This window comes from Acomys russatus, chromosome 3, assembly GCF_903995435.1.
Source record: "Acomys russatus chromosome 3, mAcoRus1.1, whole genome shotgun sequence".
NCBI classification, from domain to species: Eukaryota; Metazoa; Chordata; class Mammalia; order Rodentia; family Muridae; genus Acomys; species Acomys russatus.
Window position 1 is genome coordinate 56,895,855 of NC_067139.1, and position 12,157 is coordinate 56,908,011.

General features: G+C 44.4%; 1 protein-coding gene across 4 annotated transcripts in view; it reads left to right on the forward strand.

Annotated features, from left to right (window-relative positions):
- The window catches only part of Erc2 (ELKS/RAB6-interacting/CAST family member 2), a 925,224-nt gene that overhangs the window by 726,396 nt on the left and 186,671 nt on the right, over window positions 1–12,157 (forward strand). For 3 of the 4 annotated variants that reach the window (XM_051140768.1, XM_051140783.1, XM_051140775.1), the window contains exons 16-17: window positions 2,729–2,876; window positions 4,400–4,528. In XM_051140768.1, the coding sequence (XP_050996725.1) occupies window positions 2,729–2,876; window positions 4,400–4,528 (277 nt within the window). The remainder of the gene's footprint in view (window positions 1–2,728; window positions 2,877–4,399; window positions 4,529–12,157) is intronic. The other variant, XM_051140793.1, reaches the window with a different exon arrangement.

Genomic DNA, 12,157 nt, shown 5'->3' on the forward strand with positions numbered 1-12,157 from the left:
CGTAAGTAGCTTTGCCGCAAACATTTACACCTCCAACACTTCGGAAGCTTGTACCTGCTGTTTCTTGCTGACTTCAAGGATTTGCTTACAATTCTGAACCTTCCGTCTGATGGCGCTTTGTGGGAGGGAGGAATGACGTGGAAAGGGCTAAGCAGAAAACTGGTAAAGGTGAGTCCACATCTCACACCGTCACCATGCAGGATCCTGTTTGTTATTCACTCCTATCTCAAGAACTATGGAGAGTTTGAGACCACCTACGGTGGAGTGCAAGAGATGAGAAGAGATAGAAGATTTTATTGCTGGTAACCCAGAGATCAGTAGTAGCATGTTTGCATCTACTCCCACAGAGACCAGATGAGCAGTTGTTTGTATTGCAAGAAAGCAACCCCAGTCTTAGGGAGCCTGAGTGCTATATAATAGGCAACAACATGCCTGCCCATTGCTCACCACAATAATATGGCATAGTAAGCATATCTCCCCTCTGACCCAGAGAGAAGCCACCTGTGTCCTCCAAGGCTTATTGCTATACAAATATCCTGGGAAGATTTATCAGAAACAAATATATAATGTCTTTGCTTCTAAAATGTATGGAAATGCAAGACTCCTGACAAACGGTTTTTCAGCAAACTTAGATGTTTTCACATGTCACTAAGACGTTTATCACTGCTAAGACTTAAATGGCAACATATAAAGGAAATATCCATAGGGACAGAGCACAGTTTACCGCAAGCTTCCTAACACTCACAGGGGAAAATGATTGTTGATGTCAGCTTAGGGGTGGGAGTGAAATGTTGCAATGTCCTGCGTGTTGTATCTCAGCCTGTTAGAGAAAAATGAGTATTGCAAGGTTTAGATAAAGTATTTCTGCTTTTCCCACCTTTTGGAGGAATTTGGCTCAGCCATTCAAAAACGTCAAATAAAAATATTTTCAGTTCTCAATCACCATTTTTTTAAATGTGTTTGTGAGAAGTCCATGAGGGCTAAGCCTTGGCTATTACCCTAATCATTGTGGGTTCTCCTTGATTTGGAGAGCCACACAGCCTCATCAGCGCAGCAGTGATGGGCAGGTCTGCCATCTCAAGATGTTGCCTAGTGAAGCTGGTAGTCTGAGCTGTAACAGTTTTCATTTGAAAATGGAGATGTTTCCTGATATGTTCTACTCACACACAGCTCAGCTTGGGCCTCTGGCAGAAGCTTTTAGTGCCTAGCACTAGAAGAGGCCAGAAGGAGCAACGCATGAGATCCAAATAATGGCTTCCTTGTCCAAACACCTAGAAGAAGGCAATTCTGATAATAGGGATGAGAAAATACAGCCCAAACACATGACCAGGTTTTAGTGTTGGAACTTATATGCATGCAAAACTCCCATGATCAAGGCTCCCCTGGAGCTATGAGGTCTTCTGAAGCATCAAGAATGTTTTATAAGGGACCCAGGTGGTGGGGACAGAGAAGAGCATCCATGAAACACACCCAAGAAAGTCAGTTGCTTGTCAAAAAATGCCTCATACCATCCCAGGTTGCAGTTTGTAACAAGTATATTTCTAAAAAGCAACTCTAAAAAAATGGGAGGAAACCACTTGAAACTTCCAAATAGCCAGCGGTCATAAATAAATTGAGGCAAATATTTAATATTTATTTATTAGTTGTGTTTCTCTTTGTATGTGCATGTGCACATGCAGGTACATGCACATCCTTGGATGCATGATGGGTGAGGGTAGCATGTGTGTCATAGTGTTCATGTGGAAATGAGAAGACAACTTTGTGGACTTGGGTCCCAGGAAACTGGACACAGGTTATCAGGCTCATGGCTCAAGTACCTTTACCTGCTGAGCCATCTTTCATTCAGTCTCTGGATTTCTTATTTTGAAGAGGAAGAACAATTATGTTTTTGAAGTTTATAAAATGAAAAAATGAGCACATCTATTAGTAGAACCAATGATTCTGATCACTCACAGCTCTTTCTAGAAGCTGGAACTACGAAGGATAAATGAGGTCTTAAGTTGATAGGACATCACGAGTAGTAAATACATGCTCTCCTGTCAAGTGACGAAGAGAACCATGGGAAAATTAAATAGTATGATGTGGCAAGTTCTAAACTGGGGTACAGGGTGGCAGGTGGGACATCACTGTGAGAGATGGTAACTGGAGACACATTGGGCCTAAAATCTGGAGGCTGAGGAGCTGTGTGACACAGGTAGTGCCTATGAAATGAAATCAAGGGTCACATTAACTAAACAAATTGAAAATGGATAGGAGATCCTTGTAAAGCTCTCTAGCTGACATGGGATGAAAACATGTCATGTGGTAATGAATTTGCTGCCTGGTTTTGTTGGGGTGCCTTGGAGACAGGGAGCCTTATTGGCAGATGATGGATGGCTTGATGGGTGGCTTGGTAGAGCTGTGTTAGGAATATACATTCATCTTGATCCCTTCCCATTTCTAATTTGTAGCTGTATCTCTGAAGCCTTTGAAAGAACCCTTTTGCCATGATACAATGAGCCAGTCTTAGTGATTCTGACCCAGCTACCTTGACCATCCGAAAAGCAAAATGTGCTTCACCTTAAGTACCGTGGATATTTCTTTTCCCACACAGAAAATAGTTCGCGGCTCAACTGAATTTACAAATCCCAATTATTTGAGGATTTTTGTTTGTTTGTTTTGTTTGTGTTTCTCATTTTGCAAAAAAAAAAAAAAAAAAAAAGGATCACAATCATCTCTATCTCACCAGACAGGAAGCACTACTTGCGGCCATCAGTGAAAAAGATGCAAACATTGCCTTGCTGGAATTGTCTGCCTCCAAAAAGAAAAAGACCCAGGACGAAGTCATGGCGCTGAAGCGGGAGAAAGACCGACTGGTGCATCAGCTAAAGCAGCAGGTGGGGCGTCCTGCACGCAAGGTGTGTCTTGCTGGGTCTGGGGCCTCCTCGGTGCTTTCCCTGGGTTTTGCCATTCTTCTTCGCTCTCCCGGGTCCATTCTGCAGGCTCAAGCAGCTGCAACCAGGTAGGAGCAAAACAGCCTGCACTGTCGCTAGAACACCATGTTCCTGCTGCTCTGTGTTGATGTGCATGTGGCGGCCCGGCTTGTGTGGTTTGCAGCTGGCACTGCTTTTCTTTCTTTTATATTAGCGTCATCTTTGCAGACATAGCTCTCTCAGCTCTCTTCCTTTCAGTAAACTTCCGTTTCTAATTAAATCCTAGGAGTGCCTCGTTAAACTCTGGGACTCTTTCCCTTGGATCTTGCTCACTCTCTGGGCTCTAGGAAGAACTCCCCTCATCTAGTTCCAAAACTTCCTTCTTTTCTCTCTCCTCTTCCAGCTTTTGCTCTTCAGCTGTTTCCCCTAGTATCTTTCAGTGACAGAGCATCTCCCAGCTCTAGTCCCACTAGACTAGGCTTAGAGACCTGTCTGCCATTATTTAGTCTAATTTATAGTCACCCCTTCGACCCCGTTATCCTTTATTCCTTCTCTCTAGGCCATTGTGCTTGCCTTACAGAAATGGGAAGAGAGACAGTTCTAACTTTTACAGAAAGCTCTTTGCTTTGTGGAGGGGTTTCTGGAAGCAGCTTAAGTAGAAATTAATTGTATCTGAAGTATACTGGAAAACCATCACTGAAATCTACAGATGTTGTTTCTTCTCCATACATACCTTGGGAAAGGACCCAGGTGTCGCTCAGTGGTAGAGAGAACTTACCTATGCCTGTGTTCTCTCCCCAACATGTGTGGAGGGTGGGCAAGTCACTTCTGTGTATGCTGAGGACTTTGGTAAAGCAGTGGTTAAAAATACTCCTTCAGATTCTTACTCTATAAAAAACGACTCAGCTCAGTGGTGTGTGGCCTCATAAGGTGACTGCCACACCTCACCCAGAACCTGTGGCCTTGAAACTCTCCAAATGGCACATGGTTACCGTGTAGAGTGTCTACATGGATTTGGGGTCCTGGGACTGACACTTTGGCTGCTAAGATGAACTGTGCTGGACACAGTACCTTGGATTAAACCTCCTCGACCTGCAAAATGCCAACTCTTCCCCTCCTCAGGAAGGAAAAGGCATTCTTTGGCAGTGAGCTTGAGTCCATTTCCTATAGGGACTGCCTTGCTGAAAGACAGAGAGAGAACACTGCCACGCCTGGGCACCTTCTCCTTGCAGAGGGAGGGCCTCAGTTGCTGCCAGCCATTGCGGCCATTCCACGGGGTGGCATGCCTCACTAGCATTGGCCCCCAGGCGCAGGGACTGCTTTTATCTGACCTCTTTGTTTGGGGCTGTGCATCTTCTACACTGAGTTTTCCAATCACTTGGCCTCAGAAAGTCAAGATGAGCATCCTTTGCTTTCTCCCTGATTCCCTCCCTGAGCACCTAGCATCCTCCCCTCCTGCACCTAACCATTGTAGCTTTCTCCCACAGGTTTATAGGCCTAGAAAACAGCCCCCGTGCTCAAATATACCGTGCACTTGTGATGCTGGCTACAGCCCAGATTTTACGGCCAAGTACCACGGGTCCAGCTACGATGCATACATGAGCCAAAGGTCTCAGGTCAGTCAGCTGCTAAGGAAACACACCCCACTGAGGCGGGTGGGAGTGCAGAGCTACCTCCTATCTTGTCACCTCTTGTGCAAATTTCTAGGACTTCGTGGTCATGAAGTCTGTGACCACAGAAGACAGTATCATTTTGTGATTTGCAGTATCATTTCTTGTGTTTTATCTTTCCCCAATGGTTCCAAACTCGGTGGCCACTATTCAGGGTCATGTAGATTGGTCAGTCTGCCAAGCCACAGAGGTGCTGGAAGTGTTACTGGACCTTATTTTTTCATTCTATCTCTTAGGTACATTTTTTTTCTTCATATCACCCTCTACTTTAACAACTAAGACATTTTAAAGATGCTTTTCTTTCTCCCTCAGCATCATAAAAATGCATTCTGGGGTGGCAGTGGGAACTGAGGGAAACCATGCAGAGCCCTCATTCTTGAGACAGGTTCAGCTTGGAGGTATAGGACACTCAGACATCTTAGCTGTGTGTGTTAGGCTCCACCTAGATTGAGGTAAAGTTAGAAGGGTTTTTATGGAAAAGAAAGCAAAAGAGGAGGGTGGATTTCTAGCCATATGTGTAGCTTTACATCTTTCCTCCTGCCCCACCTACCAGGGGAAAAAAAAGCCCACATTTGGTATCTCCATTGCAAGTGATTATGACTCTAAGAATAATTGTTCATTTACTTGTAAAGTTAGTTCTCTCTCCCATTTATTGAGTGCTTGCTGTGGTACAGGATTTGTGTTCAGGGTCTCTCAGAGATTTTTTTCCCCCGTAATCATCATAGCAGCTCTGCACATAGGGGTCAGAATTTTCTCTTTTTAAGGGAATATAACTCAGTTTCAAGGGTGTGGAATTATGTAGCCCAAAGACCCACAGCTAGTAGGATGCCTTGGGCTTTAGGACTACTTGCCCCACATATACCCTGCCACATGCAGAAGAAATCCTGAGTGACAAGTAAAAAGGTATTTCCAGAAGTTGTGAAGTTCTTGAACTTTATAAGCCTGAAGTAGTTGCTTAAATACATAGATAAGATATCAAAACAGTGTCACCCTGGAGTTCTTGGGCTCAGTTAGTTTGATTATGTCATAAGTAATGTCTAATAGTTGTCAACTTGTGCCATGGGCTAAGAATGAATCTGAGGTCTTTGCGTGCGTTCACTCATCAAACCCCAAGTAACTGGTGTGTGTGGGGGTGGGGTGGGGGTTGATGCCCTTAGAGAGAGAAAGGCATTGTCTAGAGAGGCTAGGCACATTGCATAGGCCACACAGGCTTAAGTGGCTTTTACCAAGACCTCCCGGCTTGAACTGCTTCCTTTGAATCTGTTTTCTAGATTAGGTATCTGGAGGATTGTAGGTTTCTCCCTGATGTTCATTTTCTTCCTTTGTGTATCAGTTTAGTAAACTGGTTTGGACTTGACTTGGGAGGTATACAAAGTGCTTTGCTTGTGCCCAGCACATGACAAGGGCTGTGGTATCTATGTGGTCTACTCCTTCTGCTATTGCCACTGCTACTACAAATACTAATTCTCAGCACCTGGTCCTCAGTGGCAGTTTAATGTTTGTTTTGTTGCCATTGTCACGTACACAGATGGGACTAACAGCTCACTGAGCCCGTACTGTTGAAGCATGGTGGAGAGAGCAGAGGGAAACTGGCCCCTAGCCTCCCCATTCCCCTTCTCCTAGCTCTCAAGCATTTGGAGAACACCAAGCAGACATGGAAAGAGCCCTAGAGCCCTGTCACAGCCCATAATGCTCATTAAATAGGCTTGGTTTGTGGGTACGGCCTGTGGAGATAGATGCTAGCCAGGGAAGATGAGCTGAGATCTCTTTTCACTTCTTGGCTGGCTGAGGAGAGCATAGGTCTCTTAAAGGCAGGGATGACGGAAAAGAAAGGAAGGTCATGGGGCCAGCTGCCTCTGTGTCTGAACAGGTAGTGAGGCTTTCTGGTTCATGAGATACACCATGTTATACGAACCACCATTCTAGTCAGTGTATCTTCTACAGGCAGCCTCTCTACTGTCCAGTCCTGGGTGACCGAACAGGAGTTCGTTCATGAATCACCAGTCATTGAGCCTCCCTCAGCATAAAGTAGGCACTCAAAGAACATTTGCTGTGGGAATGCATGATTACTAGATGCCAAGCACCATGCCAAGTGCACACCATGCGCGTGCACACACACACACACACACACACATGCATATGCACATACATGCACATGCATACACACATGCACACACACTCATGCACAGACTTTCACACATGTACACACGCTCACATATACACACATGCATGCATGCATGCACACGCACTCTCACATATACACACAAAGCATAATGTCCTTTTTCCTCACCAGCAGCTATCTTATCTCTTTTACTAATTAATTTGTTTATCGTTTATTCACTTTACATCCTGATCGTGTTATGCCAAGCTCTCTACTAGGTCTGGGGACTCATTTGTTTTTCTACCATGATGAGAAATGCAGCAACATCTTTTTGAAACTGATCGAGCCAGCATTCCAAGAGGCCAAACGGCTTAACTGCTGCCATAGCACCCATCCTGCAATGCAGAGCTGGGGTCCATGGCTGCTGAATACTGCAGTAGCCTTAGCCTTCTTTAGCTCTCCCAGGGATCAGGAGAAAGACACCCCAAGCCAGTGTACTCCTCACCTTGCGCAGGCTTGGCCTTCTTTAACTTTACCTTTTTTTTTTTTTACATATTTATTTATCTTATTACATATAAATACAATAAACTACATACAGCAAGAAGAACCACAAAACAATCAGGAATTCTAAATATGTTACATTCATAATGTTTTGTCTATTTGAGTTTGGCAACCTTGAAGAAAACATCTTTCCTATCTTGGTGAGTCTAAAATTCTGAATGTGAATCAATATCTATCATATCTCATCTCTATCAACTTAAAACATCTATCTAAACCTGAAAACATCTTAACCCCTAAACAACTAAGCTTACTTGTAAAACTAAACTAGCTGGCCATCAACCCCATCAGAGACTTGAGAAGGAATAAAAATTAATTACCTGAGTAAACAGGAAGTTCAGGTTAGCAGCTTCCAAAATAAGAAAATGACAGAGACAGTTTCCTGCCTTAACAGTCACCCAAGACTTTCTATGATGTTGGAGCATCATCTTCAGCCTTCTGACCCAATATATCTGACAGACATATTTGTGAGGCAGGAACTATTGAGGACTTGCTTACCCTATCTCAGCAGAGTTTGGCTGTTGGCTCTGCCTGCATCCAGGTTTGCCCATTTTTAGGTAGAATTCTGTCTATGGCTGAAACAAGGACCTTTTCCCCAGTGGCTGGTTTGCCACATTTGGAGCCATTTCCATAAGGAGGGTTCTTTGATGCTCAACATCTTCTTTGAGATAGGCTGGGTGTTGCCAACAGTTAACCTGTCTTGTTGTCAAAGAATCGTAAAAATAATAAAAACATCTTTGCCATATTCTGTAGATCTCTGAGGTTTTTGAAGACCTTATCTAACTATTTTACCTTTTGTAGCTATAGAATCATAGCTATCTGTAGGATATGGATTCTTATGATTAAAAATAGACTAGTAATTGACATGACCATGATTCGATCAACTAACAATTAATTTATATTACTTAATTATCCTAGACAGCCTGCAATAGAACTTTCGAAGTATTGGAAGTAAACCTTATATTCTAATTGAGTTGTATGTATGGGTACCACATACTAGAAAAAAGCATCCTGAGTGAGGTAACCCAGACCCAGACACACATGGTATATACTCAGTCATAAGCAGATATCAGCCACATATTAGCCACATAATGCAGGATGACCACACTACAATACAGAGACTGATGCACCAACCAAGGACCATGTATGATGTGGACCTAGACCCTGTGCTCAGATGTTGTAGACAGGGAGCACAGTCTCCTTGTGGGCCCCACACTATGGGGAGTAGGGACTACTGCTGACATGGACTCTGGTCCCACAGTGTTGATCACTTCCCCCTGGCAGGGCTGCCTTGCAAGGCCACAGAAGAAGAGGATACAGGTAGTACAGGTGAAACTTGTTAGGCTGAGGTCAGGTGTTAGGGGAGGAGGGCTCCCCTTTCTGAGGACTAGGAGAGGGAGGGAGAAAGGATGAGGGAGGGAGAGAGAGATAGGGAGGCAATGAGGCAGGGGGCTACAATCAGGATGTAAAGAATTCAAACTGCTGAGCAAGCAGGCTTGGCCTTCTTTAGCTCTCCTAGGGATCAGGAGAAAGGCAACCCAAGCCGGTGTACTCCTCACCTTGCACAGGCTGTTGGTCTCACAATTCACAAATGTCATCCAAGGAAGCCAATCCCAGTACCTCAGGGCTCAGATGAGAGAAGGGTTTGTGTCTCTGGTGAGGCTGAGTGCCCTGTAGGTATTTGATGTGGCAAGTATTTACTGAGTAGCTACTGTGTCTTAGAGTAACAGACAATTTTGAAATATATATTAGGAACTATAATTAGTGAAGACACCTTCCTTACAGAACTTAATTTTAATCATGGGATAAAGGCAGGAAACAACAAGATTAGTAACTGCAGGGTAAAAAAACAAAATAAAATATAAATTAGTGTAAAGAAGAACAGGAGGGAGGGCAGCGGATGGGGGCAGATTGGAGGCAAAGAATTAAAATTAGGGCAAATGGAAAGAACTTCCTAAGGGAGGAGAGCTTTGAGCCAAGGTAGAGCAAGGAGAGAAGGAACTTGGCAGGATTGTCATGTGGAAGGGACTGCCTGTGTAAAACCATTAGACTAGGTTTGACTCAGGAAGCAATAGGCAAGCCAGTAGGCTTCTGGGAATGGACAAGAGGTGAGCTGGCCAAGCAGAAGTGTGGCAGATGCAAGTGGGGCAGGATGGGCTGCAGTGGGATGGAGCAATCTGCATGGGGTGAGGTGAGGTGAGCTGTGCAGGCCTCTCGAGACTGGTCTGCTAAGAGAGGCCTGCTCTGCACCAGCCAAGGACAATACAGGAGGTAAACTTTAAACCCCTTCCCAGATCTAGCCAATGGTCAGAATATTCTCCACAGTTGAGTAGAGAGTGTGATATGACTTTCTCACGTACTATGGTGCCTCACATTTGACCATGTCCCCTGGAGGGGGAGACCTGGTGGCACTCAGAGGAAGGACAGCAGGTAGCCAAGAAGAGACTTGATACCCTATGAAAATATATAGGGGGAGGTAATCCCCCTCAGGAACAGTCATAGGGGACGGGAATAATGGGAAAATGGGGGGGGGGAGGAATGGGAGGATACAAGGGATGGGATAAACATTGAGATGTAACAAGAATAAATTAATAAAAAAAAATGAGACATGGAAAAAAAAAGAATTAAAAAAAAAAAAAAAAAAAAAAAAAAAAAGAGAGGCCTGCTCTGGGCTAGACATTCTCCGTAATCACAAAGCACAACATACTAACACAGCCCTAGGTCCCTCCACACATGCATATCGGCATCCAGTGTTGTAGCCTCCAAGGATTCCCAGGGGTTGGCTTGTGACTCTAGAAGCATTGCAGCTTTCATTAAGGCTACAGTCAAGACTCATAGCAGGCTGTCTCATCTCCTGAGATGTTCAGCTGATGCTAGCTAAAGCAAGGCCCTTTGACAGAAGGCTTCACTCACTTTCTCAACCTCGGCACTCTGCCTGCAGTCTGGCTGAAGTCCCCTCCCACTATGGTGGTGGTGTCTAGGCTGAGGAATATAGCAGGTAGCTGGGCCCTTCTTTACATCACTGATCAGAACCGAACCTGCTCTAAAGATGTCTCATTTGGTTTTCACCACCCTGCAGCCTTCACTGCTGAAACTGTCACCTGCCTCTCCTTGACATCAGGATGAAGACAAACTGAGACCAGTGTTCTCTCTGCCTTGCACATGCCCTTCCATTTGCCTGCAACACGTTTTTTCTTTTATTCTTTCCTGGCTCTTTCAGTCAACATCAATGCCATGTCACTTCTTCAAGTAAGCCTTCTGGAACCCTCTTAGCTGGATCACACTGTGCAGCCAGTCCTTTTGTACTGTTTGTGTATCTAGCTTTTAGCCCCTGTAACAAATGAATGTTTGCCCTGCTAGTCTGTGGTCTCCAAAAGGGAAGATGCCCATGTGACCTCGTGGTGCTCACTGTTTATCTTCTCCAGAGCTAGCACAAGTGTAGGCTTCCAGTAGGCTTTTATCAGACACTTGTTGGGTGTGTGAATGAGAGAACCAGCACCGCAGCTTATAAAGAAATGGGCCATCGGTGGTACCACATTCCCTTCGGACAATATTTCACCACTGAAGTCTTACTCTAGTAGCCTAAGCTCTGCAAGGGTTTGTTAGAAAGCTCACAGTGAAAGTCGGGCGTGGTGGTGCAAAAGCCGGACATGGTGGCACAAGCCTTTAATCCCAGCACTCAGGAGGCAGAGGCAGGCGGATCGCTGTGAGGTCGAGGCCAGCCTGGTCTACAAAGTGAGTCCAGGACAGACAAGGCTACACAGAGAGATCCTGTCTCAAAAAAAAAAAAAAAAAAAAAAAAAAAAAAAAAAAAAGCTCACAGTGGTACTCCCCCCTTTCCTGCCACGTCATAAGGCCCTTGGTGGGGCCTTGTCTCAGGCCCAAAGCACTTGAAAGGGTGGCTAATTCAAACCCTTTTCCTGACTCTCTGCTCCCTATTCTCCTTTTAATTCCTTCCGGTGTCTTTGAGCCTTCTGGAGTAAAATGTCACTCAGATCCCAGAGGTAGCAGAGAATTCTCATTAGTCAGGGACCCCTCCATCCCATCCCTGACAACTTCTGAGTGTCTCATAAATCAATTTGCTGAGAAATACCTTAACTCCTCTTCAACAGCTGTCAGGAAACCCAGAGGTGACATGAAATGGGTTCAGAAATTCCAGCTATGCCTGAAAATGAAAGAATCTTTATGATGCTCCCCTGAGTGTTGACACTGGGCTGTTTCTAGAAGTAAGAGAGCTGTGCAGAATAACCTTCTCCTTGTGATGTGTTGTTGTTGATGTTTTAAGATAAAAGATTAAACATAGTGTGATAGAGGAGACATTGAATTAATCTAACTTTTGCTTTCCTCCCATTTCTCCTCTGTCTCGAGCGTACACCTCTAATGCTATGCCCTACCTTAAAAAAAAGAAACCTGGCCCCTAGATTTCTGTAGTTTGGGGGGTGGCTCTCAATTGGAAATGAGTTAAGTTTTGTTTGTTTGTTTGTTTCTTTCTTTCTTTGTTTCCTACCTCTAGGAAATTCTAAAAATTATCAAAAATTACTATCTTTTCGTCTTTGGTTGAATCCAGTCCCAACCCCCAACTCCTTTCCTTTGCCCTTGAAAACAGGACTGACTTCAAAATAATTAATTCTGAAGCCATTGGATTTGCCTGCTGCTAAAGGGTTTTTGAAGAAAGCTTAAATCTAAATCTTACCCCCTAAGCCTTATTCCCAAATGCTTCCCTGTTGCTGAAGCACCGATAGGCACATCCTTGATGAAAATGCCTTTTTTAAATGAGGGCCAGACACCATTGTTTAGTGAAAATTAGAACCAGCTTATTTCTCAGAACCAGTTAGAATACTTCTGAGATCAGAGATAGATTGTGCTTCGGTTTTATTTTCCTTTCCTCCCAGATCTGGGCATCACTCTGAGCCATC